The sequence below is a fragment of the Salvia splendens genome, chromosome 15 (assembly GCF_004379255.2).
Source record: "Salvia splendens isolate huo1 chromosome 15, SspV2, whole genome shotgun sequence".
Classification (NCBI taxonomy): domain Eukaryota; kingdom Viridiplantae; phylum Streptophyta; class Magnoliopsida; order Lamiales; family Lamiaceae; genus Salvia; species Salvia splendens.
The window spans coordinates 7,428,564-7,456,245 of NC_056046.1; the positions used below are offsets into that span (position 1 = coordinate 7,428,564).

Sequence of the window (27,682 nt, forward strand, 5' to 3'; positions counted from 1 at the left end):
ATATAGCTTATATCTAAAGCATCCAATCATAATTTCAGTGACATACTAATCATTTAGCATTTATATAAACATACCGGAACACATGTCCGAAATTACTAACAATCAAAGCCATCTAATTAAATGATTAATGAAAGCCAAAAAGATTTACCCACGTTGAGATTAGCATGCAACCGATGAACCGAATGTTAGGATTAGTAGATTGAACTAGTATTAATTAGAAACCAAATTGTTGAGCACCAAAAGTGATGATTAATATGTTATGGAAATAAGATATAACTCCTATAAAAAAACGACACCTCCTCGAAGTGGGTAACTAATTTTTCAAATTTGTTTAATGTGGGGACATTTTGTTGCTATTTATTTCTTTTGGATTAGTATGACTAACATATCCTCTTGAATTATTGTACTCTCTTAAGTGGAAAGAAAAAAGATGAGTCATTTCCATCAATCCATCTTTCTCTATTCTTTACATCTCTAGGTCCACTTTTCAAGCATAAAGTATCTATGACTTTGGATCACTAAAAAATTTATTTGATGAAATATAGGCTCAAGCCAATTGTATTTTATGAAAGTCATGAAATTTGTGAGAATTAGAGGACTATTTTCAGTAATTTATTCGCTTAAACTATATTATTTGAAGAAATGTTATACTACACTTTATATTTAAGCATGAAAATTGGCAACGTATAGCCTACCTTTGCATTTAGCATTTTAATTATAATTACAATTACAATTATTAAATTTAGAAACCTATTAGTGATAGTGTTATTTAATAATGGTATACATCACATTGAAGACAAAGAAAAAGAAGAACAAACCTTATCACTTTTGAGTTTCTACTTATGTCAAAAAATTCTTTTTTTGAAATTAAATAGTGTCCGGTGTCTATTACTATATATTATGTAGGGAGGGGTAGTGATAAAATGCAAACTCTAAATATTGTACAAACTCCAAACTATGATCTGGGCCGTTAGAAAATGTCAACAGATGACAAAATAACATCAACAGAAAATGTCAACACAATATCAATACAACATCAACCGTTGACACCGTGTTGACATTTTTTTTTTTGTTATTTTGTCATCTGTTGACATTTTCTAATGGTCCAGATAATAGTTTGGAGTTTGTACAATATTTAGAGTTTGCATTTGATTACATCCATATTATGTAAGTATGTAAGAGATTACTAAAGCACTAAAATTGAAGTTTAAACTTTTAAAAATAGTCAATAAGTAGTAATAGTATTTTTTTTGTTTATCCTGATTATGTAAAAATCATAAAAAACTGGGTTTACGGATTAAGACCGAAAGTCCCCAATAGGTGTTCGTGTTTGAACACATGACCTCAAGGTCACCACAACTCTGCACTGCCAACTGCGCTACAACCCGTTGGTAGTAGTGATAGTAATTTTTATTAACCCATATGCTCATCACAATATAATTTTATAAATAGAATAAATTTGAAATATTATAATTTTGGGTTTACTGGTACCCGACTAGTCGGTTCGGATACCTGCATTGGAAATTAGAGTATCCGAATTCATATACGGGTCGAGTATTGGGTTGAATATGTTAGAGATTTTGGGTTCGAGTACTCGATTTTTCGGTTTTGGATACCTGCAGGTACCCGAATTTGCAAGCCTACTTTTACATATTCTATTTTTCAAGCAAATTTCTTCATATGAACATATTTTGATTCATCATAAAATTATCTTTAATTTTATATATGGTTTAATTTAAATAGAAAGAGTTATATTAATTTTAAGTTTTGAGATATTTTATGAGAGAGAATGTGAGAGCACACAAATTTTATCTGTATTCGAAAATGAATCGATGTAATCAACAATTCAAAATATACTTTATTGAGTCAATGAACTATAGTTCAACATAATAATAAGTCATACTTCCGCACAATATTGAACCATACTTCAACACATCATATATTTCATATCTAGTCTCTTTAGTTAAATGTACAACGCCATCACGGGTTGTAATCAAGACCGTCTAAAATTCACATCTATCGATTGTTATTCAGTCTCATTATAAATTAGAAGTGGTTCTAGTATGAATACAACTCTAACCACGTACATGCACACACATATATATGGTTGCATTAGAGCATCTCCAGGGGAAAAGGTAAGTTCAGAAGGTATATTTCTCATTTACCTTCTAAAAAAGGTAATTATACCTTCTTAAAAAGTAATGGACTCAAAGAGAAGAAGGTAAATTAAGAAGACAAATAAAAATAACTAACTTTTTACCTTTTTATTCTAAGAAGAGGTAAAGATACCTTCTCAAAATGAAAGAAGGTATAATACCTCCCCAAATACCTTTTCTATTGGAGCATGAAATTTTATAAGAAAAGGTAAATATGGTAGTTATTTCTCTTTACCTCTCCATTTACCCTTTTCCTTGGAGATGCTCTTAGAGCGACACAATACCCTTATATCATACTCGTAACTAAGATCAAATCTTGACCCTTCGATGAAAAGATGGATAACTATTGAAAGAGATTGATTAACCATGGGAGTGCAACAAAATGACCCAAAATGTCATAACTATTTCACAAACACATATATGGGCCTTAAGGTGGCCACTTTGGTGGGTCAACCGACTCTGGTTCTAGAAGTACAATGCACTAATTAAGCTGTAAAGCAGTGTTGCTACACCAACTCTGTCCACCAAACATATTGATCTCCTCTGTTTAGCCTTGTGACCTCTTTTGTGTCATAAAATGTCTAGAATTCAAATCACATTAATTGTTCCCCATTCCAAGTAAAACAGAGCACATAAGAGATTGGATGGATTTCTTGAAAACTAGGTTAGCCTATTATATTTCACTAGGCTCACACATAAATTTAAGAGGACTCAGATATTAAAATTTAGTAATTAACAGTAGCACCAAACATATTGAAAAAAAGGAAGCCATTTTCACCTTTTAAAAATTCTCTTGCACTTCATCAATAGTTTTGCCGGCCCTATTATATTCCTAAGTTCACGTGATACTTACTCTTTTCTGTATTTTTCGATTATATAGATTTTTCAGAGCTTGATTTGTGTTGGATTGAATCAGCATATTTTCATACTCTTTGTATATTACCCTTTATAGCTTTGTTCTCATTCCTAGCTAGCATGTAATATTACTACTTGTATTTCTTTGATCCAAACCAGACTTGAATATTGACATCTTTTTGCTCTCCCCATAAATACATAGCATATATATTTAAACACCTAGCAAAATATTAGGCAAGAGTGATCTAAGTTAAATGAAGAGATGGTTAAAAGAGATTAAGAAGAATGTGGATGGAGGGCCGTGGAAGATGATTTATTCCAAATGAGACGTTCCGAGTCAAGTCCACACTTCTTAACAAATGTTCTCTTAGATTTCCTAGAGAGCTACATACCTAATTAGGTCAAAATTCAGTTCCGCTCCACATTTAGGTGCAGACCCTTATAGTTCTCACATAACATTATGTGTGCCAGCCGGCTCAGCAGTTCAGCTCACTTGCTGCTGGTGGGTTCCATACATGGGGGTAAGACCCATATGCAGCTGCATACATGCTCGGGTCTTGAGGTGGTGGCAACGCATATCCGTATCCATCAAAGAAAGGCGGCCCGTAGTATGCCCCCGTCCATTGATTCCCGAAATCACCCCTCGACTATACAATGCACCAAAAACCAACACAAAAAATAAGTACAACATCTTTAATATAATGTGGTGCTTGGCTAAACTTATTTTAGAGAGGTTTTAAGCTCTAACAGCTAATAATATGTTTCAAGAGCTTATAAGTTAAGGATTTGGACACTTATGAGCTAGTTCGAGAACGGTGAGATAGAGAGAAATTTGAAAAGAATGGGAAGGGAACAAACCATAGTAGGATATTGGTTGTTGCTTATAAGCTGTTTTGAAGAGTTTATAAGCTGTTTTGAAGAGCTTATAAGCTCAGCCAAACACCCTCTACATCAAAGAGATGTGTGAGTTATTTTTCGAGGTGGTTTCTCGTGGGATCGTCCTCACAAGAGACTTTTGTCTTTTTTATGTTCACGTGCTTCTAAGCATACGAAATACTGCAAAAACAGGAAGAAAGTGAAACGAAAATTGCCTGTTTGTTGGCTGGATTACGCCCCCAAGACAGACGCACAGTTTGTTTCCCAATCGTCGTACCACTCAACTTCTGCAAGGCCTCTTCGGCATCAGTTCTGGCCAATGTTTTCAAGGTTATCACTTATTAGTGCTGTAGTAAGATACGCAAGCGGTTATCGTGAGATAGTAGAAAATTACCTGCTAGCAAATTGAACAAAACCACATCCTTTCCCAACCGGTATCTTGACAGATACTATTTCTCCGTACTGAGAGAAAGGCTGTCTGAGATCTTCATCAGTGACATTAGGGTCAAGTCCTCCAACAAAAATCTAAAAGATCACGGATTAGGCAAAGACTTCCAAAAGCAAATAGAAGAGAAGGAAAAAAGGAACAAATAACAAACTGTCGTGTTAACAGAGTCTCCATCAGACTGCGATCCATGCGGTGAGACACCATTTGCATATCCACCTATAAAATATTTGCTGCATAAGTAAAAATTCAAGAATATCGAAAAAAATACTGTTTTCGTGAAAGAACTCAACTAACAATAGGTTTCATATTCATCTCAACTATTAAGGCATTACAGAAGATTATCAGTAACCACAATTTAGAAGATTAAGTTTCCTTATACTGAGAAGTTTCTCTTTGATTGTTCAGAATTTCACATTAAAATAGATAGAAATTCCGTTACAACAATAAAAGCTATCGAACGAGACTTGAGAGGATATTGCGTAGAAAGGACATCATACATTTCCCCATTCCATGATTCCTAGATCGTTTTTATTAGCTTTAGAGAAAAGAGACACACACATACAAGGGGTAAACAGAGGCGATTCACGTGGAAGATTAAACAACGGGATAAGTCAAGACGATACATATATAGTTGGTGCTGCACCAACAGTACCTGGTGAAGAGTATTGCTGCTGATAACCAGATGACTTCCTCGGTGTTGCTGCACCAATGCGCATGGGCCGGCTTGAGCAATAAATACCATTCATTTCATTCATAGCCTGTGTTCTTTCACTATCATCTCCAAACCTAACGAAACCATAGCCTTTTGAACGGCCAGTATTTGCATCGATGACAACTTTAGCGGCTTTAACAGAGGGATACTTGTTTGCAAAAGTCTCGTGGAGCAAATTGTCAGTAACATCTGCAGCTAGATCACCCACAAAGATGGACAGATCCGAACCATTGTTTGAACGCTTATCGCCCATGCTAAATGCAGCCCAATTTAGACGGAAAAGTTGCTCGGTGTTAGGCATCGCAACACAAGAGTAAGTCTGCAGAGCTTTCTCCGCTGAAGCGTGTGTAAAGAATTCGACAAATCCATATCCCTCAGAAAAGCCTGTTTGCTTATTACGGATAACCTTTATGGACGAAACCTGCAACACAAAATTTCAGCCTTGGTAAAAATTTATGTGATGTAGCCACTATAACATAGGAAAATTACAAAATAATTACCAAGAAATATAGACATCCACAGCAAACATTATATGTACAGAGAATTGAGATTTAAAAGCATGTAATTTCTATCAAAAAGAACCAATTCATAATATTAATTAATACTGATTTTAAAAAGATTCATCATTAAATGCAGTTTTTCTATCACTAATCAAAATTTGGAAAGGCTGCCAGTAACGTTCAAATCTACATAATTAAAGCCAAAATATATTCGTGTTTGAATGTACATTCTAAAACGCAGATCAATTATAAGAATCGAATCTATATAAAGAAAAACATGCAAGTATAATTAATAGAACCAAAACAAAACAAACTAGTATAGTGAAACCTCTTAGTATTACTTCTCCTACTAAAAAAGCTAAGCTTTATTTAAAGCTCTACTCCTTCTTAATCTCACATATATATCTGTATTAATTACCTCTCCGGTTTGAGAGAAGCAGCTGCGGAGATAATCCTCATCCATCCAATTATGCAGGTCGCCCACCCAGATCGTGCGATTCTCGCCATTAGATCCACCGCCGTTGCCGCTTCCGGCGGCGGGCTGCTGCGGCGGTGGAGGCGGCGGGGGCAGGGGCGGGTGGTGGTGAAGGTGGTAGGGCATGTAGTGCGGCGCGTAATGCGGCGCGGGAATCATCCCGTGCTGCATTACCATCGCGGCGGCGGGGTACTGCATCGCCACCCACTGCTGGCCAGGCACGACGACCTGCTGCTGCGGCGGCGGCACCGCCTTGCTGCCGCCATTGGCGCTCTCGTTGTTGCTCTCCTTGGAACTGCTCTGCTGAGATTCGGAACCGTTGCTGGTTTGCATCTTTCGGAAGATTAATCCCCAAAAAATTTCGAGGGTTTCAAATGTATGGGCAGAAATTTGGTAATAGTGTGAGGGGGGATATAGATATAGATATAGGGAGGGGTGTATGTATAGGTGAATCTGAGTTTTTGTGTGTGTGAGAGAGAAACAGAGGGGGCGTGTGTGGAGGCTGAAGGAGAGGATTTGAGGTTTTCATGGGATGCCCTGAGATGACGCGCAACTTCTCACAGCCGTTCGATCCGGATCATCTCCGCCGTGCGATCGTATGGATTCGGTCTTAGTCGGCCGCCAATTTATGTTTCTTTTGCTTTTTCTGGTTTTATTTGCCCTTTCCCTTTATAGGATGGGGGAATATGGTAAATTCCTTATCCCAATTCTTTCCAAAATTCAAATTACTAAATTAAATTGAAATTCCATTTTTGTTTTGCCTATGTAAGCAAATTTAAGGATGCAATCATTTTGACTGTGAAAATCAGGTAGAAAAGGGTAAATTCAGGTTTCAGTGTTTGGATTTCATACATTCAATTTTGTACTTAACGGAATATGCAGTGTAAGTAATTGCTTCTGCTTGTCACGTCTAACGTATTAATGTGATCCGCAACGCTCTCTCTTATTCTCTTAACCGTCTCATTTCTACATTATTCATTGGCCCCACTGTACTTTTCATCTCATCTCTTAACTAAGAAGCAATACATACAACCCTACATTTCTTAACCATTTCATCCCTTAACTATTCATTCAATTTCATTTTTTATTTTTATTTCCAACAAATTCAACTAATAAAAACACACTTCATTAAATAAAATTAAATTACAACTTAAAATTCTAAAAAAAAAACCACATTAATAAAATCTAAAAAAAATAAAAAATAGTTGTCTAATGGTGATCATGTGCGTCTACTGGTTGCCAAATTTTACCCAAATGTGCTCCATTAGATCCTCATAGAGTTAAGCGTGGGCGGTAGAATCACGTGTCCTTACCCAAATAGACAACCGATCTTGCATAGACGGATGCACTCCACTGCGAGGCGGACTACTTGCGGTAGAGCTTCCAGGGGTTTCAGGGTCGAACCAATTTCCCGCCTCAGGTCATTCGTCGGCGACAATCATGTTGTGCAAGATTATTCACGTATATATGATGTCGACCATATTCTCCATAAACCACGTACGAGTCGGGGCTTTGATAATGTTGAAGCGAGCTTGGAGAACCCCGAACGCTCTCTCCACATCCTTGCGAGCAGCCTCTTGCTTCTGCGCAAAAAGAGCCTGTTTTTCGTTCACCGGCCTGTTGAACGTCTTCACGAAGGTTGGTCACTTCGGATAGATGACGTCGGCAAGATAGCACCCCATTTTATACTGCCGGTTGTTAGCGATGAAGTTGATGGCCGACGCTTTACCATTTAAAACTTCGGTGAAGAGGTCGGATTGATTGAGCACGTTGACGTCGTTGTTCAATCCGGGGACCCCAAAATACGCATGCCAAATCCATAGCCGGTAGTCGGCAATGGCCTCGAGTATAACGGTGGGGTGGGTGCCTTTGTGGATGCTCGTGTATGACCCCCTCCACGCCACAGGGCAATTCTTCCATTGCCAATGCATGCAATCGACGTTGCCAAGCATCCCGGGGAATCCGTGCACTTCTTCTTGAAGTCGGAGCAAAACTTACAATCTGCGGTGCTTGGCTTCCGGAGAAATTCGTCGGTGAAGGCTGCCCGAACGCCTTTGCAGAAGTTCATCAAACACATTCTCCCAGTACTTTCCCCAATGTGTAGGTACTCGTCGAAAAAATCTGTCGTTTGTCCAGTAGCAAGCTGACGGATTGCTGCAGTACATTTCTGGAACGTCGTGTGACTGGGACGGCCAATGGCGTCGAACCCTTCTTGGAAGAACTCTTCCCGGGCTGCCAATGTATTTGCGATATGCGGAAATGGCGACGGAAGTAGGTCTATCCCCACACTGGGTTCTCACATAAGTAATCGCGTACCAACCTTGCGGCGAATTCCTCCCGGTTACAATGGATGTAAGTCTGGGATCGACGTTGAGGCGCCGCGGCTTCCTCCTCCTCCCTACGTCGATCTTCTTCTAGCGATTCTTCCATTATTCGACGCATTTGCTCAAACGGATCCATGAATGGATTAAATTTGGGAGAAGAATAATGTTTTGAGATGAAAATTAGAGAGGAAAGAGAGATGATTTGAGAAGAATAGATGTGTGTTTGTGTATATAAATGAGAATGAAAGAGGAGTGTTTATAGAATAAAAAAAGAAAAAAATTAAAATTTCAACGGTAATATTACCGTTTTTCATTTTTTTCATTTTTTTTACTAAAATCGATTTTTTTTAAAAAAATGATTTATTGCGTCAGAGTGACGACGCCCACTCGCGGCCGACGAGTGGCCGTCATGCCTAGCGCCAACGCTCGCCACGTGGCGCGTAGAGAGCTGTCGCGCCAGCCGTCCCTCCGGGACGAGACGCTCGGCGAGACGAGACCTGGACGGAAGACTGCAACACTGTCTCTTATCTGTCTCGTCTCTCCGAGACGAAACCGAGACGGTTAAGAGATGCGTTGCGGATGCTCTAAAACTGCATCTTAGACAAGATCCAACAATTTTTACTGTTTATATGAGAAACGAGACCGAGACGGTTAAGAGATGCGTTGCGAATGCTCTAAAAATGCATCTTAGACAAGATCCAACAATTTTTACTGTTTACCTGTCATTAATTCTAAATTATGATCTAATTTGAAATTTTGTCTCAACTTTACAATTATTATGAAAATGTCTTCACCTTTATTTGTACTCCTATCAAATTAAGCCGCCCTATTTTTTCCAACCGCTTTGAATAAAAGAATGCACCAATCTCCTTGTCCATAACAATAGTTTTGGGCCAAATTTTGTAATTTTAAGCCATGATTTTGAGTAGCCAAAAAGTATTAGGAGTGTCTAACTTAGAAATATTCTACTATATTTATTAAACGTTTCAAGTCGGAATAATTATTACCAAATTGTACTACAGGAAAAAAAAAATTAAGGACATTTTATAAAATAATTAAAATTGCTAATTTGTATTTATGAATATACCATTTAATGCTTCAAAAAGGGTCCTTATATTTGGTGTTTAAAATTAGGGAATATAAATGGAAGCGTCGTAAAAAAAATACTAACTCCGTTCATAAAAAATAGATAAATTTTACTATTTTGGATCGTCCACCAAAATTAGACTAATTATAAAGATGGAAAGTTTTAAATCAACACAAACTATATAAGGAGTACATTATTCTAAATTTGGACCCCACAATCCACTAACACTATTTCCATCATTCTAAATTTGGACCCCACAATCCATTATAATCCGTGTCATTTACAACTTTGTCTATTTTTTGTTGACGGAGATAATAAAGATAAAGATAATTTCTCAACTTAAAGATATTTCCTTTCACCCCCTAAATCGTGGTTATTTTTAAAAAAATTCAATATAAATAATTGTGTCTTTATTTTTATGTCCTTAAAAGATAATTTTTTTAGTGTTAGAATTAAAGTTTGCGTTGTTGGAATCGTGTTTGGTCAAATGATTTTTGACTAATAATAAATGTTACAAGACATTTAATTTTGTGAAATTAAATACAACAACGTCGATCTACATTCCGAGTAGATGACCATAGTGTATTCATTTTCTCATATCCGATTCCCGGTGAGTGAGAAATAATATATTAAAGTTGGTCACAATAAAGCTAGAAATGAGCAATGTGAAAAGACTAAGAGATTAATTAACTAGGTGTTAATTATCCCATATCGGGGATGATACTTCTTTGATAAACTTCTTTGATGAAGTATTTAATCAGATGAATTATCATGTGTAATAATTATCGTGGAATAAGACGGGTGACAGAGCCCACACGCGCGCGCCGCCGCCGCCCGCCCGCGACCCGCGCACCGGGTGCCTTGTGCCTTGTGCCTTGTTCTTTGGAGCTGGTTGTTGAGCGTGGTTCGAGCCTCGTTTGTTCTTTTTAGACCACCCCAAACTCCACGCTATCCCTGACGGGTCCTAGTCCACGCCATGGTCCCGTTGGACCCCAACGCATGACGGGAGACAAAAGGTTCCCGCTGGACCCCGACGCACAACGGGAGACAAAAGGTCCCCGCTGGACCCCGACTCACAACGGGAGTCAAAAGGTCCCCGCTGGACCCCGACGCACAACGGGAGTCAAAAGGTCCCCGCTAGACCCCGACGCATAACGAGAGACAAAATGTCCCCGATGGACCCCGACGGTCCATGGTGTATCCCGTCGTGTAGCTTGTCCAGGTGCATCGTGTCTCTTCAACTCTCACTAGCTAGTGCACCAGTCAATAACCCCCGACGGTTATAGTCAAGCCATCATGGTACACATAATGGCTGTTGGCTCCATCAATGTCCTGCAGGTGGACTTGGCCTATAAATAGGCATGCATCCATTGCATTCAAAGGCTAAACATACACAAGCATCTTGCATTCACGCTATCTCCCTCTCTGCATAATCTTCCCCGTCTAAGCTCTGCCCCCACCTTACTCCCGTTCGCTGGAACTCTGTTGCTAGCGGTGCTGCTACTTCAAAGACGGAGCCGTTTTATCTTTGGGGACGACACGCCAAACCGTGAGCACTACCGGGGCGTATCTCGTCTTGCGAAAAGAGGACTCCTCGACTCGGCTTACCACTTTCCACAAGTTTTTTCGTGTAACTTTTGTTCAGTTATTTCCATGTAATTTTCCTTTATTTTCCGTGTATTTTTTCATCTGGCAAGATTTGTATATCTCATTACACAACATGCGTATTATTGGCAATTGAATTCTTTTCAATAGTAAATATTGGATCCCGGTGGAATCATCTGCTGCGCCGGTGGCTGCATCCCGGGTGCCCACCCCGGCATCATCTGCATAGGGGGCTGCATGCCGGGTGCCCACCCCGGCATCATCTGCTGCCACGGGTACATGTTGTAGTACCCGGTCATCGGAGGCCAACCACCTCCCCCAGGAGCCGGGGAAGTATGGGACCCTACCCCGGGAGTCGGGGGCGTCTGAGACCCTACCCCGGGAGGCGGGGGAGTCTGAGACCATCCCCCGGGAGTCACTGGAGTACCTTCGTAGTTGTTCTCCATTGCTCGTTATTGATCTTGAACAGAAAGTAAGGTAGAGAGAGTACTCGTTAAAACAAGTGGTGCGAATGAAAATGACGTTCAAAGCGCGTATATATAGTGTTTTCGATTTTTTTTTTTTTAAAATCTGACGCCGGTTTGACGTCGAATAGGGGTCCTACAATGGCACCGTGAGGATCGGCGTCGGAACCGGCGTCATCGCGCGAATCGGCATGGCCACGCCGATTTCGCCGACGCCGGTTCCAATGGTTCGGCGTCAGAACCGGCGTCGGCGAAAAATCGGCGTCGCGATTTTGACGTCGGCATTGGAGATGCTCTTATAGATAAACCTAATGCGTTAGCATTTTACCAAAAATATTTCTTTGTTTAAATCAAAACATTTTGATTTAAAATAAATTAAAGATTATATTAGATCGAACAAGAAAATATATTTATTGACCTCGAATATTCACCTTTATATCACTATATCAACCTATAAATATTTTGATTTCCAACATTTACATAATGTATGGTCATGGTCAATTGGTCATGGGGATGTTTCGATCCCCAAAAGCATTTAATTTTTGACTCAATATATATATTCGAGTCTAGAATCAAAATGATGAGAGAGAGCCAATTGATACAGACTAAACAGGAGAACTCATCCCAAAAGACTAGCTTGTTAGGAGAGAGAACCCATTTAGTCTAAATACTTCACACCAGTTGTTCTCACAACCGATGTGGAAATTGAGTCCGTAACAAAGTGGGAGTATAGTATAGAGAACAAATTGTGTACAAAATAAATGAAAAATAAAAAATTACTATCTTTGATCTTACAACATAATGTATTTTTCATCAAGTAAAATCTCACTTATAAATTACATGTATCATAATCACAATTTTTTGAAAAGTGTAATACTAAACTAAAATTTATTTTACGAATAAAAGATCTCAAATGTGGTAATTTGCCAATTATATTTACGTTATAAAGTTACAAGCTTGTACTCCTATATATTTGCCTCGTAACGAAAATCTAGTTATCCAAAATCCATTTTTTATCCAATTTGTTTGATTCATTTTTTACCGTGGTTAGCTTTGTGTAAACTAAACTACTTTTACAACCTGTTTCCTTCAAAATTAAGTGATAAGTTTTGATTTAAAATAGAAATAAATAAATACTAAAATGATATAAGTTGAGTTTTGGGCACATTCGAATTTTCTAAGAAAACGCCTACAACTTCGGAAACGAGTTTCTTCTACACATCTCTGCAAACGACGCCTTCCCCTTCTCGCCGCCGTACTGCATAATAACTGAAAAACTGAATCCCTCCGCCGCCGCCGCGAACGCCATAATCAAATTTTTAAAAAATGCTTCGCCTTTACAAATCATCCCGCACCAGTTTCCCCCTCATCCGCCGACGCCGCGTCTCCACCTCTTCCTCCTCCGGCGATACCAATGCCCCCTCCGCGCCCCTCTCCAATCTCAGAAATTCCCTAAATTCCCCATCCCCTCCCGCCCTCCACCACGATCACCGCCCATCCCTCATCCCCCACGTCCCCTCCGCCTTCCTCTCTAGGAGGAACTCCTTAATCGCCGCCTTCTCCGCCGCAACACTCCTCGCCGCCTACGCCGCCGCGCAGTCGAAGGACGCCTCTGTTTCCGATAGGTCGGAATCAATGTATGCGGACTTAGGGAAAACGATCGAGAATTCGAATGAATCGATCGACAGGATTGTGAATAGGACTAGGCAGATGGGCGTGGCCGCGTCCGTGCTGTGGCAGTCGTTGAGGTCGGTGATGTCCTCGGCCAACCATGAGGTTAGGGCGGGCTTCGAGTTACGGGTGGCCGCGTTGATAGCTGACATTGTGGCGGCCAGCGATAGCCGAAGGGTGGCGATTGTTGGTGCGGGCGGTGGTGCCGTAGTTGACTGGCTGCTGGAAACTGTTGCTGGGGCTAAGGACGGAAATGGAACTCAGGCTGAATCTGCTAGGGCGTTGGCGTACTTGATTGCTGATCCCAATGTGTGCGAGGCTGTTTTGGGACGGCCCCAAGCAGTTCCCAATCTGTTGAGGTTCATTTTCTCTGCTAAACCTAAGCGATCAAAGAAAGTGAGCTGCTAATTTCGTTTTTAATTGATGTTTATATCTTCGTGGTTAAGCTGCTAATGCTAATGTTTGATATGTGATGGATATTGATGCTGCTAATGTATGCTTTTGGGTTACTAAATTTGCTTTTGTTTGTTATGAAAAAAATATTCGTTGACAATCCAGCAGGGTAGGACCATTAGTTGAGTGGAAGTCCTTGATCTAATAAATATTTTTACTATTGGTTATGTTTATATGGAAAATGTTGGAATACTGGAGTCCATGGGAGAATAACATAGTATGTTATGAGTAATTATTGTGATGGCATACTGGAGTGTCTTTATATTTATACATTGTTCTTGTGTTGGAGCAGCGATCTAAGCGTAGTTCATTTGATGTATCTGATAAAGGCAAGAGTATGCTTATAGCAGCAATCATGGATGTTGTCACATCCAACTGTGATAATGTAGAGAAATTATCACTCAAGCCCTTGCTGCCAAAAAATGCTGAAATGAGAGATATTGCAGCAGCTATACAAGTAATTGAAGAGGGCGGCATGCATTGGGACGAACAACATGTAGACGACGACGATGATGATGATGATGATGATGACGGTGGAACAGGTATGAAGGGTATTGGAATTAAGGTTCTTGGAGGTACTACAGTCTTGGGGCTTTCTGGAAATGGTGGATATGCTGATGTGGATCATTCTGATTCCTACAACTCAAGGACGGCAAGAACTGCAAATCAATTATTCAATAAAATGAATGACAGCCCTTTCTTTCGAGGAAAGTCGTCATCTGTAGTAGTTCCTGGACTTTGGGATGATTTAGACTGTGAACATGTGGCAGTTCCTTTTGCTGCATGGGCGCTAGCAACCTGGGCAATGGCATCTGAAGTCAATCGCACTCACATTCAAGAACTGGATCGAGATGGGCATGCAGTTATGAGTGCATTGGTGGCGCCTGAGAGATCAGTAAAATGGCATGGGAGTTGGTTGGTGTTGTTGCTTTTAGAAGACCGAAGCTTGCCTCTAAATAACTCCATTTCAGATTGGAGTTCTAGTCTTCTTTCTACTATCTCTCAGGCTAGCCAAACGCAGGACTTGCCTTTGGCTCAAGTGGCTTTATCTGCTTTATTGGTTACTATTCAGAGAAGCTCTCAAGCTCAGGAAATAGTGATGGAGAAAGGTCTTCATTCAATGAGAGAGGCAGCTAAGAAAACCGTGAAGCATAAATCTATCCAAGAATCGTTGGCAAAAGCCCTCGAACTAATTAGCTCTAGGGAACTGCATATGTCTCTAGAAGAGACACAAAAGTGGTCACCTATTCTACTTTCTTGGATATTTGGGAAGGCCTCCTCTGACACAATTCGTTCATCTGCCATACATATTCTTTCACACATTCTTGAAGACTATGGTCCATCCTCTATTCCAATTTCTCAGGGATGGCTGACCATCTTACTAACGGATGCTCTCAGGCTCAGGAAGCAAAATTTGGCAAATGGAAGTTCTCAGTTTTCGAATGATAAAGTGAAGGTCAGTTGGTGAAGTTCATCTTATGAATTTAAATACTTTGTTTCTGGTTGAATATGTTTTAGAAGTCATTTCTCTCAGTACTTCTCACGATTCTATTGGAACATGCAGACACAAATTGATCAAGCAAATGTTGTTTCTGCAATCCAGATTGCCAGTCAGTTATCAAGTGCGGTTGTTAATTTAGCAGGAACTCAACTGGGGACACCTAATGAGAGTGATGACACATTTCCACTTGCAGACCTTCTCTCCCTTGAACCCTTTATAGGATCATTTAAAAATCTTAAGAAAGACAAAGCACAAAAAATTACTGCTGCAGATTCTGCTCATGCTACACTAAAAGGCATTAAAGGACTGACCGGAATTTGTGCTGATGATGCTCTGTGCCAGAACAAAATAGCTGACCTTGGTGTTTTATGCTTACTTCGGCGCTTTCTACTAGAAGATGATTACGAGCAACTAGCTGCAATTGAAGCATATGATGCATCACGAGCTCTTGAGGCGCAAGAGTGGTTTCCGTCTTCCTCTGATGATTCTTCTGAGGTTGATGATCCTTCAAACTTACGTGTTCCAGCTACGGCTCACATGAGGAGGCATGCAGCTCGTTTGCTTTCCATTCTGTCTGTTCTTCCGAAAGTGCAGAAAGCAATTGTAGCTGATGAAACTTGGTGTAAATGGCTTGATGAATGTGCTAGAGGACAACTTCCTGGTTGCAATGATCTTAAAATTCAGAGTTATGCTAGGGCAACCATATTGAATGCATTTTGTAGTGATCAAGACAGTGGGAAGTCGGAAAATGATGGTGTAACTGAAACCAGTTCTATGAACAAAAGACAGCATTGCCCTCAATATGCTGACATGATATTTTTAATCAGACCTGAATTATCTCATTGGAAGTGTATGGAAAAGGGATCACTGAATCATGTTGATGGTCCAATAGTCGATGATGAGCTTGCAGAAAAGGAAAATAGGCTGTCACAAAGAGGTTCAGGGGATGATAATCCTCCTGCTTCTACTTCTGGGTCTCAAAGCTTCTTGAACAGGGATTTTCCTCCACTGGATATTGTCTTCGTGCATGGCCTCCGTGGTGGTCCCTTTAAAACTTGGCGGGTATCTGAAGACAAGTCATCAACAAAGTCTGGCCTTGTTGAGAAGATTGACGAAGAAGCTGGAAAACAAGGAACTTTTTGGCCTGGTGAATGGCTTGCAGCTGACTTTCCTCATGCTCGGTTGTTTAGTCTCAAATACAAGGTTACTTTGATTTAGTTGGCTTAGAATTTGCAGCATATTTCTATCTTAACAGCCAAAATTTTGAGGCTAGTTAACTCTCACATTAAGAGGTAGTGAGTTTTTATCTTTTCAGCATCTAATACTCTTCACATGTAAAATGCAGACAAATCTTACACAGTGGTCTGGAGCTAGTCTACCTTTACAGGTTAGTGGTCAATGTGTAATATGTCAAATATATTTGGTTATTTGACCAATACATAATGTCCTCTTCCCTTTTCAAATCTTTGTTCTGTGTATTGGATCAACCATTGGTAGACCTCTACTTTGCTATAGTCACATTTCTCACAGTGACAACTGTGAATGTTACAACACCAACATAGTAGATTTTTTAGTTCTTCTATTTAGCCTGTATGCACTCTGATGCAAATATGAACTTTAGGTAAATTTCTTTCTTAATTCATTTCTCTTGCAGGAAGTCAGCTCAATGCTTCTTGAGAAACTTGTTGCTGCAGGCATTGGGGATCGACCTGTCATATTTGTGACTCATAGGTGAGAGTGCATTTTAATTCTTTGAGTCCTAACTGTGCTAATTAATTTTGAAATTATAAAATACTAGTACTTGATTTGTTCTTTCAAGAAATATTGCTTTATTTTCTTCCATAATATACAGAAACGAAAAAAGTGAATTAGTATTTTCATTTTAACTTCTACCTTGTAGCTTTCAGATAATATTTAGTGATGTTATTTCCCTTATTTTTTTGCATGCGAAATGAAACATAAATATGACATTATAGCATTTCTTCTGCAGCATGGGTGGCCTGGTTGTCAAGCAGATGTTACACCAAGCAAAGGCAGAAAACAATGATAATTTTGTAAACAATACTGTGGGAATTGTAAGTTTCTATTTGATTGGACAAAGTTGTATGTATAGTCATACCACGTTGAAGACATATGCATTATTGTACTTGTATGTTTCTCAGGTTTTCTATAGCTGCCCCCATTTTGGCAGCAAGCTAGCAGACATGCCTTGGCGCATGGGTCTTGTCTTACGTCCTGCACCAAGTGTTAGTTTTTTGCTTCCGATTTTTTTGTAGTCTTTCATCTTAAATGTACCTGTTGTACATTTTGAAAACAGTGAGATCTAATAAATGTTAGTTTTATCTATCGTGGCCAGATCGGAGAGTTAAGAAGTGGGTCACCTAGGTTAACTGAGCTCAATGATTTTGTTCGTCGACTTTACAAGAAAAAGCTAATTGACGTCCTCAGTTTTTGTGAGGTGACCTCTGAACCTCTATTTCAGTTTTTGTAGAATTTTTTTGTTCACGAATCTGACATCTGTTGGCTTTGGCAGACAAAGGTAACCCCAATTGTTGAGGGTTATGGAGGCTGGGCCTTTCGTATGGAAATTGTACCAATGGAATCTGCATATCCTGGATTTGGTGAACTTGTAGTAAGTTTTCCAGTCCTTCATTTGATTGTTGCCATTGTGTTATTCTACTTATTGCAATGTTATTTTACTTACTGCAAGTATGCATGTTAAGTATGCCACTATAAGCTTGCAGTTCTGCTGTTAGTTTTCTTTATGATGCCACACACATTTCTTTTAGATATTATAATACCGAAAAAGGCATGCCATTTCAACAGTAATAGGTCCTGTTTAATCTCCGTTGTTGGGGGCAGTTTAGGTAAATTGATGAAAACGAAGAAGTCATTCTCTTGCAGACAGTGTTTGCCTTATAGGGCAATATTTTTGAAACACCAATTCAATTTGTTGTGTTCTTGGACAGGTTTTGGATTCGACAGACCATGTAAATTCTTGCAAACCGCTAAGCAAGGCTGATCCATCCTATAAAGATACACTGGAGTTTCTAAAAAAGCTGAAATTGCATTATAGCTTGGAGGATTCTGTTCATAAGTAGATAAGTATATAACTTACTCAGCATCCAGTGTAATGCAATCGATGTTATCAAGTGCAGAGCCTCAACATCTGTTTTCTGAGATCTTATCAAAGTATTAAGCTTATGGTGGCGATGCTGTTACGGCTCAGATGAAGAAACCATCGACTGGGAATATTTTGTGTAGACATTTTACAGCTAGAGGTACTTGATGATTCTTTCTGTATATTGCAGAATTGTGTCATTTGTAGTAATATAATACTCAAATATCAATTTTAGAATAGGCGCAACTACTGTAGGATCATAGTTCATCACCTCTCATTCAATAATAACATGTTATGTAACTGAGACACTGTAATTCTTTTGAGGGAATGAAATGAATGGATACTAGAAATAAATGGCTCTCAATGCTAAATGTCCACAAAAATATGGTGCTACCTCTGTCTCATGCTATTTGCAATTTTCTTTTTGGGTATGTCCCAAACTATTTACATTATTTATATTTTAGAGCTAAGCATATTAGTGTAACACTACTCAACAATAAGCTTAGAGTTCAACTGCCCGACAATGAAATTGGACAATTTCAACGGTCTTTTAGTAGACAAATTTACACACTAGTCCAAGAGTTTGGACATTATTGAACAATTTATAAATTGCGCTTAAGATGCAAAAACACGTTAATGATTTGAATTTGATTTTGTTTAAAATATGTGTTTCAATAGTAAAAGAAGAATTTGTTGTTACCATCATTCGGCCACCCGCAACGCGTCACGCGGGTGGCCCGTATTCCATCACGAAGGGACGGGACGGGACGGGACGGGACGGCGGCGTGACGCGTTGCAGCGCCCCGTCTCGTCCCCAGCCCGTTCCGCGTTCCGTCACGCCATGACGGTTGGCGAGACGTCTCGCCACGCACCGAAGCGACGTGGCGCGCGAATAGTAATTTAAGGGACAGTTTAGTGTCATCGTTGTGGATGACCTTCTAGCATGATCTCTTAATTCTTTATGAAAAAAGTGCCCATATTTATAGAATGCACACAAATGGTGAAAATTTGAAATACCAGTAGTACATAGTAATTAATTTTAGACTCGTACACTTGATCGTGAAATATCAATTGCTTAATGAATCCTACAATTTATTACTTTATTAATTTTTTACTAAGATGATGTTGGATACAAATAAGATGCTGATTTAAGTAGTACTCCAAAATCTAAAAGAAATATAAATACACATTTTGTCAAATCATAAAGCATGAGTGACTGTGATTCCCTCGAGTGGAGAATCTCAGCCGATTGCAACTCAATCATCAAAATTTGAAGCTGTATAATCTTTGTTGTTCATACTTATAGTTCAACACTTGAACCAGAACAATTGAAATCGTTTGCAAATCCACAAAACTGCAACAGTGAGCAAATCAATTGGATGGAAATTTGCATTCCTGCAGAAATGGCATACGTTTCAACTCTAATAAACCCTTCAGCATCACTGAATTTCATTAAAACCACAAGCACGCCGCTGTTGATGAAAGCCTACGTCGCACCAAAATTCTTCAGACTCCACACAAATCCTTTTGTCTTGAATTGCACAAAATTCAGCTCGCTCGCCGCAGCTTCCGAAACAGAAAGCGACTACGACACGGATGGAATTGACAGATTTACTGAAGAGTACTCGGACGACGAAGAAGCGCCGCCTCCAAATGGACAGCCGCCGTCTCCGGTGAAACAGCGCCGGCGCCGTTACAGGAAGAAGTACCCGGGCGAGGATAATGGTATCACCGAGGAGATGCGGTTCGTGGCCATGAAACTCAGAAACAACGGGAAATCAAAGAGCCGAAGAGCTTCTGCTGCTGCTGTAAATGAAGACCTAGAAATTGAGAGTGAGAAAGAGAAAGAGGGAAACAATGGTGATGAGATTAATGAGACGTGGCAGCCGAGTATTGAGGGGTTTATGAAGTTTTTGGTGGACAGCAGACTGATTTTCAGCACGGTTGAGCGCATTGTTGATGAGTCTACTGATGTTTCTTGTGAGAATTCTTCTATTTCTAGTAGTAATTGTTTTTGTTGAATTTTAAGTATGAACTTGCTTGCATTTCTTGTGTTTATGAACTGTTTTATCTGGAAAAATTTGGGCATTTTGTGTAGTTGGTGATAAGTGGACTCTTGAGTTGATTTCATGGCTTTGGTTGTGACAGATGTTTACTTTAGGAGGACTGGTTTGGAAAGGTCAGATTGCATTTCAAGGGATTTAGAATGGTTAAGGGAGCAAGGTCATGAGATTCCAGAACCTAGCAATCCAGGAGTCAACTACGTGAAATATTTGGAGGATCTTGCGGACAAGAGTCCGCCGTTGTTCCTCTGCCACTTTTACAACATATATTTCTCACACATAGCCGGGGGGCAAGTGATATCTAGACAGGTATCATGAGGCCTGGTTCGTTTCATTGTTGATGTTTTTCATGTACTAATACTGAAAATCATAATGCTTTGCTTTTGGCTGTATATACATATTGGCTCCTCTTCAGCATTGGCATTTCTTTCCATCTCCATTAGTGAATTATTCTTAATATTCTGAATTAGATGATGGACCTTGAAATATGGCTGTTTTTCTCAATGCTGCTTAGTAACTAAATTTAGCCAGAAGGTAAAAGGGAATATAGAAAAATATGTTTAAGTACAACATTAAAAAAATCTCTGACTTATAATAAACAGCAGTTCCATTTTAGTCGTTGAAGGCCAATCATGTTAGGGCATAATTTTTTAGATATATTTGAACTCGAATGCGTTGAGAGTTCAACATAGTAATAGCTATGATGATTGCAAGCCAGGCCAATTAGTTTTGCCGTTCATGAAATCCTTGCCTTCTACAGGAGTACTAAATATTTTGCAGGAAATTTGTAGTCTTCTAAAATTCAGATATGCTTGATGCCTTATCTCGAACTCTATTAGGATAGTCTCTGCTACTGTATTCTGTTAGCCATAGTTTCAGGGATTTGGTGCTTCAAACCTTCTTGTTAAATATGTTGAAATGCATTTTTTACATGTGTAATTCTTGTTCCTGTCCTTATTCTAGATTCAAAATTGTTACCAGGTCTCAGATGTGCTCTTTGATGGGAGAGAACTGGAGATCTATAAATGGGATGGAGATGCAGAAGAGTTGTTGAAAGGTGTTTGTGAGAAGCTTAATGCGCTTGGAGAGGTAAGTTTTCCTTATGAATTAATTTATTTTTCTGATAGCCGGGGGCAGGGAGTGGATGCATTGTCAAATGATGCCATGTCTTTATTATATTTTATAACTATGTTTCAGCATTGGTCAAGGGATGAGAAAACCAGGTGCCTAAGAGAAACAACCAAAGCATTTCGGTTCCTGGGCCAGATAGTACGGCTGATCATACTTTAAACCAATGCCTATTATACACCAAACTTGAGTGGCGAAAAGTTGGTTTCTTTTAGCAACAAGATGTTTGTTGCAGTAGGGGTTTTTTTGGTTGGTCTAGGGATTTTGGTATGTAATCAAAATCAACTTAGTGTTGTCTAGGGACTAGGTTACATCAACAAAGCTGTCATCTAGGGATTTTGGTATTCAATCGAAATCAAGTATTATAGAATTTTCCCAACATGTTGATTTGTCTATAACAGTATCATACTTCTTCAGATTCCTTTTTGTTTTAGTTGCACATAAGAGACAACATAATTCATTAATAACAGTATTATGCAATTATTACTACAGATATGCATATAAAAAACATTAACTAGTAGTACATTTAATCATTTGAATTTATGTAAACATATCTATGTTAATTAATTTTGTTGGTAATTTACAATCTTAATCCTATTTCAAGAAGTGATAAGCTATTAGGAATAATGCACTTTTTAGTTTTATAGAGTAAGGTTATTCCCTGAAACTTGAAAGAGAAGAAAATAATGTGGGTTGTGATCAACTTGTCAAAGAGGATGATGACTTCTCATTTTCTGAATGCCATAAATCACTAAATTATTCATTAAAAATTTGAATTTCTAGTAGGCCATTCAAAGATTTACAGAGAGTATTTCTACAACAGATGATAACATAACAGTCTTAACAGTCACTCTGGTCCTCTCCTATAAACCTGACATATAGTGAGTATAATTCAATTTGGTTGAATCATAGTGGCAGAGCTATAGTGAAGCAATAATGGTTGTAAATGAGAAAGATCGATTACTCTCCCTTCGAAGACGAATGCGATGACTTCTTTCTTCCCAGGAACATGAAGATTCGCGGGAAGAATGATTTCTTCTTCTTCTTTCCAGCTTTCCCATCTTGAGTGTCTGTGCCTTTGCTGGTGCCCGACTTGGGAGACTTTTGATTCTTAGAATCTTTCCCATCTTTTGAACTTTTACCGGTATTTATGGCTGAGGTACCGGACTCAGCATTCTTCCGTTTCTGTTCGTGATCAGCTCTCCACTTTCGTAATTCCTCTTCAGCGCCCAGTTTCCTCTCTGTGGCTGCTTCGGCTTTCTGCAATGCAATCTCAATTGCATCCTTCCGCTTAGACATATCCTGGCTCACTTCCTCCAGTTTATTCAAGCTCTTCTGCTCCGACTCCTTGGCCGCCTCTATTTGAGACATAGCTGCAGCCACCCTCGTGTTTGCTTGCTCCTCGGCTTCATGTGCCCTCTTGCTCAGCTCGTAATACTCTTCTAAAGATATTGTGATTCCATTTACTGAATCCTCGTCCACGTTCCTTTGAGCAGATTCACTTTCCTGCAATGCGCTTATAGCTGCCAGTGCCAGCCTCTCGGCTGCCTTTGCAGCTTCAATTTCTTTCTGAACTGCGCACAGTTTTCCCTCCCTTGTGCTCACACCTGCCTTTGCCTCATCTGCTTCATCTTTCGCTTTCTTGAGCTCCTCACCAGCTGTTCTTGCTAGCTCCTTTGCTTGTTCTACTTCTTCAGATGCGTTCTGCATTTGCAAGGGAAGCTCAACCAATTTCTCTCTTTCCTCTTCCTCCTTCATCCGTATGGCATTGATTTCGGACTTGATCCTGTTCAGCTCCGCGTGGAGAGACGTAGCTGCAGCGGATGCTGTTCCTTCCCTCTCCTGGATGGCCTGAAGCTCCACGTTTTCATTCTCGAGTTGTGATTTCAATGATGCGGAGGCCACCTTCAAAATGTTTTCCTCCTTTGTTACTCTCTCGAGTTTGAGCTTTACATTTGAAAGCTCCTTCTTTGCTGCATTGATAGCATTCTCAAAGTCTGCGCGAGTTTTTGTCGCGGGCTCTTTAAGTGGATCGCCGGTTTCATCTGATTTGGATTCCATATAAGCAGCCAATTCAGCCTTCAAATCCTGCAGCAGTGTCATAGCATCAGCCAACTTTGATTTCAATTCTTTCGTTGTAATCATTTGCTGGTTTAGTTTCTCGAGCTCCTCCTCAGCCTGTTTCAGTTCCACCTCCCAGTTAAGACTGTCTTGCTCCTTAGCCATAACTGCTCTGATTCTGTGCTCCTCTGCCTCCAGATGTGCAGAATGTGCAGAATCTAGCGACTGCTTCAGAGTAATGAGTTCGATTGTCAAACTCTCGACTGACTTCTCAACTTGTTTAGAAGCAAAGTGAGCTTCTTCAGCTTTTTTCTCAGATGATTCTTTCTCATCTATCAGTAAGTCATAGTCTCGTCTGAGTTGCTCGAGCTCGTCTTTGACAGATTTGAGCTCCGCAATTGCAGCAGCGTGTCGTGCCTTGGCGACCTCAAGCTGTGCCTTTGCAGCAAAGCTAGCCTCATCAGCAATCCCTTGCTCCATCTCTTCCACCCTCAGCTTCGCAAGTTCAGAATCCTGTTTTGCTTGCTGCTCCTCTGTTTGTGCTCTTTCAAGATTAAGCTTTAACTCTTCAATCAGTCTTTTAGTGCTTTCTAGCTGTTTCAGGACTTGAATTTTGGCCTCGTTCGCGGCCTGACATTGTTGCTTATACGACGGCATTTCCTCCCGTGCTTTATCGAGCTCTTGCTCAATGTACTTCCGTCTCTGCATTCACAGTAAGGTACACATTAAAATTGCATCGTTTTTTGTATGTAGCAAGGTAAGGAAATCCAAACGGCGAAGAGAAAGTTATACCTCCACGGTATGCACACGATGGGCCTTCCAGTCGACGATTCCCCCAAACTTTGAGACGGCTGCCTTCACAGATTCGAAAGGTGGTGCTGTGTCAATCTGTGTTCGGGTTAAGCCGTTAGTCCCTCTACCCAAAACGGTTTTTGGACTTGGAGTACTGCTACTATAATTAGCAGGAATTTTGGCGATGATATCAACACTAACACATCTCCTGTGGTGCGTAGATGGTATCGCAGCCACGTAGTCATCATCCGTAGATGGCCGTGCAACAATTTTTCCTTCTGCCTTGTCATCATTCACTGTGTGTCCATTGGCAACGTCGTTTCTGCTTGTTTTCAATTCCAACGCACTCGAAGACTTGGATTCTCCATACGTCGGAAAACTGTAAAGGTTAGCATTTCCAGGAGGATCTCCGTCTTCTGGTACCATGAGTACGCTCGAATTCTGGGATGGAGCTTCTTTTTCACTAGATACAACCGGAGGAGGCGGAACTGCGTCTGATTTGGCTTCTGATTGCGTAAAATAGGTTTCTTTTTTCTTGTTACTCTCTTCAGCTTTTGGAACAACACTATCTGATTTGTTCTCATCTTCTGAAGACATCAATGCCTTGAGGCGTTGGATCTGATTCCTTATCATCTTTCGAATGCGTAACTGCTACTGCAGAATGAGCACTGTCTTTGGCCGTTGAAGCATCAGTGGCCTTGTTATCTGATATAACCGGGGCTGGTGAAGCTTTGTCCTTAGACGATGAAACGTCAGCAGCCTTGTTAGCTGATACAACCGGGGCTGGTGAAGCTTTGTCTTTAGACGATGAAACATCAGCGGCCTTGTTATCTGATATAACCGGGGCTGGTGAAGCTTTGCCTACTGATGTGTCGTCGTCTCTAAAGACTTGACTGGTAGTGCAGGATAAGCTCCATCTTCAGAAACAACGACAAGTGGTGCCTTTGTTTTCACATCTTTCAGAAAAACAACCGACGGTGGTGAAGGATAATCAGCTCCGTTTACGGAACTTGAAACAGCGGCAGGTGATGCGTTCTTGACTTCTGAAGACGCGAGTGGTGGTGCAGGGGAAGTACCTCTGTATTCGGAACTTGAGACAGCAACAGATGAGTTTTTCTCGTTTTCTAGAGAGGCAACTGCGCGTTCAAGAGTAGCTCTTTCTTCGGAATTTGAGAAAATAGTAGATGGTTTGTTCTCGTCGTCTGGCCCTTGTGGCGAAGCTCTGCTTCCAGGTGATGACGCCTTAGTATTATATGACGCATTGTCGTCAAGGGTAGGAGAAGCATACGGGGAGTCATCGTCGTCGGAATTCATAGCATCCTCTTATTTTGATAGAATGCTAGGAGAAGCTAATCATCTATATGAAATATGATCAGTTAAAGAGTTTGTAAGAAACCAAAAGTTGTAGGAAATTTCTCTGTATGCTATGAATAAAAATTTGGACATATCTATAGTTCAATAACGATCATGTCTGAATACAAAGCAGAAAGACAAAATAAATTTGAATCAACAATACTTTTTATGCAATGAGGTTGCAAGTAAATATCAAAATCCAAGACTACAATTCTGACATATATGGCTCAAGGTATTATTGATTTTTAATCTAAATTAATATCTATAGTTTCCCATTAGTTATACATTGTAAACTAGGGCTGGCAATTTTCGACACGACACGATAATCTGACACGAATCCGCACGAAATTATTGGGTTGGGTCAAGTCTTATTGGATCCGTGTCCTTATCGGGTTGACCCATTAAGAACCTGATAATTTCGGGTTGGGTTCGGGTCGGATGCGGGTCGGATACGGGTAACCCATTAAGAAATAATATAATTATTTTTATTATTATTTAAAAAATACATATTACTTTAATTTTTTAATTTCTTATAAATTAGGTTTAAATAGTATAAAACGAATTTTAATTGTGTAAATTAGGTTAAAAATTAAGGTTTAATCGTGTAATATTAGGTTTTAATCGTGTAATATCAGGTTCGGGTTGTTATCGTGTCGTGTCAACCCATATTATATCGTGTCGATAACGGGTTCGTGTCGGGTGCGGGTCGTGTTCGGATTTGAAGGTAGCAGGTCGGGTTCGTGTTCGGATTTACAGTTTCCTTAACAGGTCGGGTTCAGGTTAGGCCTTATTGGGTTGGGTCATTATCAGGTTGACCCGATAACGACCCAATCCGCACGATTTGCCAGCCCTATTGTAAACTATCGATTGCCTTAAATTTTTACTAATATTTGAAATAGTAGTTTTTTCTTATTATCTTCTCTATTGAAGTATATATTGACATAATATTTAGCTTTCAGAAGAACACAAAACCAGCACATTATTAGTCATAAAACAACAGAAATCTCTTTCAAGTTAAATAAATCCCATAAATAATGATCAATCATGTCATGAATGCTTCAATATAGATAATGCAAATAAATGAAGAAACAAAATGAATAAAGCTATGCGGCCACATTATGGCCAGCCATAAATTAATTAAATAATAAAAAAAATTGATTTTTTTTCAAAATTTTGGTTTAATACTACTTGATTTTACTTTTATATCATCTTCATTATATGTTGCTCAATATGTTAGTGTTGCTCTTTCGTAGTTTTTGCTCAACTTATTACTACTGTCATTTCTTGATTGTTGCTCAACGTATACAGTAATTCGTGATATTAACGTGTTTTACGTAATGGAATTCAAAGATAAGTATCAACTCACAAGTCCATTCACACACATATAAGTTTATATCGGTAATTCTAATTTTTTTATACATGTAAATGGACTAAATTAACTTTTTATGGCCGGCCACATTATGACCATTTAGCATCACTCAAACAAAATGGAAAGATTGAAAGATAGAAGAACGTACCCAAGAATCACGAGAAACGAAAATGAGACGATAGTCAAATGAGATGATTGATGGCAAACACAAACTTTTTATTGCTCTTTTTTGGCTCCTAAATTAACTCTCAACTCCAACAAATACTGATGTGAATTAAATTGTACATTTTTATTCCTCTAACTTTACATAATTTATATAGTTTGATGCTTGCAAAAGTATGTTTTGTGGTGTAGGAAGAGGAATGAATGGTGAAACAAGGAATGAAGCTCGGATAGTGAAAAATGGTGCGAAAACTCCAGCAAGTACAAGAAATTGGCCACCCGGCCTGGTTATTTTTCAGTTGTAAAATTCTACCCGGCCGGGTAGTTTATTCTAACTGCAATTTCAGCAGTTTCATGATGGAAAGGGAGAGAGAAAAGGACGTGGCTGGGCAGTTTTTGGAGGAAAATAAAGAGAGAGAAAAAAAAGTCAACAAAAGGGGGCTGAAAGGACGTTTCAGAGGGGGACGGTTTCAGTGAGCAGAATGTAGGGAGACGTTTCAAAGGGG

General features: G+C 39.5%; 4 protein-coding genes and 1 pseudogene across 6 annotated transcripts; 2 read left to right on the plus strand and 3 right to left on the minus strand.

Moving 5' to 3' along the window:
• Window positions 1-3,299: 3,299 nt before the first annotated feature.
• LOC121767196 lies at window positions 3,300-6,532 on the minus strand (annotated as a pseudogene).
• Window positions 6,533-12,678: 6,146 nt separating this feature from the next.
• LOC121769081 lies at window positions 12,679-18,602 on the plus strand. 3 transcript variants are annotated; one of them, XM_042165760.1, is made up of 10 exons: window positions 12,679-13,569; window positions 13,919-15,082; window positions 15,191-16,330; window positions 16,473-16,514; window positions 16,782-16,858; window positions 17,118-17,202; window positions 17,290-17,373; window positions 17,484-17,585; window positions 17,661-17,759; window positions 18,097-18,602. In XM_042165760.1, the coding sequence occupies exons 1-10, from the start codon at window positions 12,829-12,831 to the stop codon at window positions 18,226-18,228; spliced, it is 3,666 nt and encodes a 1,221-aa protein (XP_042021694.1). In that variant the 5' UTR covers window positions 12,679-12,828; the 3' UTR covers window positions 18,229-18,602. The 3 variants fall into 3 exon arrangements, with proteins under 3 accessions (XP_042021694.1, XP_042021696.1, XP_042021695.1); XM_042165762.1 differs by having other exon boundaries at window positions 13,398-13,532; window positions 13,956-15,082; XM_042165761.1 differs by having other exon boundaries at window positions 13,428-13,569; window positions 13,956-15,082.
• Window positions 18,603-19,447: 845 nt separating this feature from the next.
• On the plus strand, window positions 19,448-21,857 carry LOC121766377 (probable inactive heme oxygenase 2, chloroplastic). The gene is made up of 4 exons (XM_042162670.1): window positions 19,448-20,228; window positions 20,397-20,620; window positions 21,293-21,400; window positions 21,509-21,857. Exons 1-4 carry the CDS (start codon window positions 19,628-19,630, stop codon window positions 21,599-21,601), a joined length of 1,026 nt encoding a protein of 341 aa, XP_042018604.1. The 5' UTR covers window positions 19,448-19,627; the 3' UTR covers window positions 21,602-21,857.
• A 250-nt stretch (window positions 21,858-22,107) lies between these two features.
• Window positions 22,108-24,214, minus strand: LOC121767324 (protein WEAK CHLOROPLAST MOVEMENT UNDER BLUE LIGHT 1-like). The gene has a single exon (XM_042163571.1). It carries the CDS (start codon window positions 24,206-24,208, stop codon window positions 22,400-22,402), a length of 1,809 nt encoding a protein of 602 aa, XP_042019505.1. The 5' UTR covers window positions 24,209-24,214; the 3' UTR covers window positions 22,108-22,399.
• Window positions 24,215-24,286: 72 nt separating this feature from the next.
• Window positions 24,287-24,925, minus strand: LOC121767325 (protein WEAK CHLOROPLAST MOVEMENT UNDER BLUE LIGHT 1-like). The gene has a single exon (XM_042163572.1). The coding sequence runs from the start codon at window positions 24,923-24,925 to the stop codon at window positions 24,287-24,289; it is 639 nt and encodes a 212-aa protein (XP_042019506.1).
• Window positions 24,926-27,682: the final 2,757 nt, after the last annotated feature.

Coding starts and splice junctions, on each gene's coding strand:
- LOC121766377 (XM_042162670.1), top strand. CDS start 19,628: ATGGAAATTTGCATTCCTGCAGAAATGGCATACGTTTCAACTCTAATA. Junction 20,621..21,292: donor GGCAAGTGATATCTAGACAG/GTATCATGAGGC, acceptor AATTGTTACCAG/GTCTCAGATGTGCTCTTTGA. Junction 21,401..21,508: donor AGCTTAATGCGCTTGGAGAG/GTAAGTTTTCCT, acceptor ACTATGTTTCAG/CATTGGTCAAGGGATGAGAA.
- LOC121767325 (XM_042163572.1), bottom strand. CDS start 24,925: ATGATAAGGAATCAGATCCAACGCCTCAAGGCATTGATGTCTTCAGAA.
- LOC121767324 (XM_042163571.1), bottom strand. CDS start 24,208: ATGCAGAGACGGAAGTACATTGAGCAAGAGCTCGATAAAGCACGGGAG.
- LOC121769081 (XM_042165760.1), top strand. CDS start 12,829: ATGCTTCGCCTTTACAAATCATCCCGCACCAGTTTCCCCCTCATCCGC. Junction 16,515..16,781: donor GAGCTAGTCTACCTTTACAG/GTTAGTGGTCAA, acceptor TTTCTCTTGCAG/GAAGTCAGCTCAATGCTTCT. Junction 17,374..17,483: donor TCTTACGTCCTGCACCAAGT/GTTAGTTTTTTG, acceptor TATCGTGGCCAG/ATCGGAGAGTTAAGAAGTGG.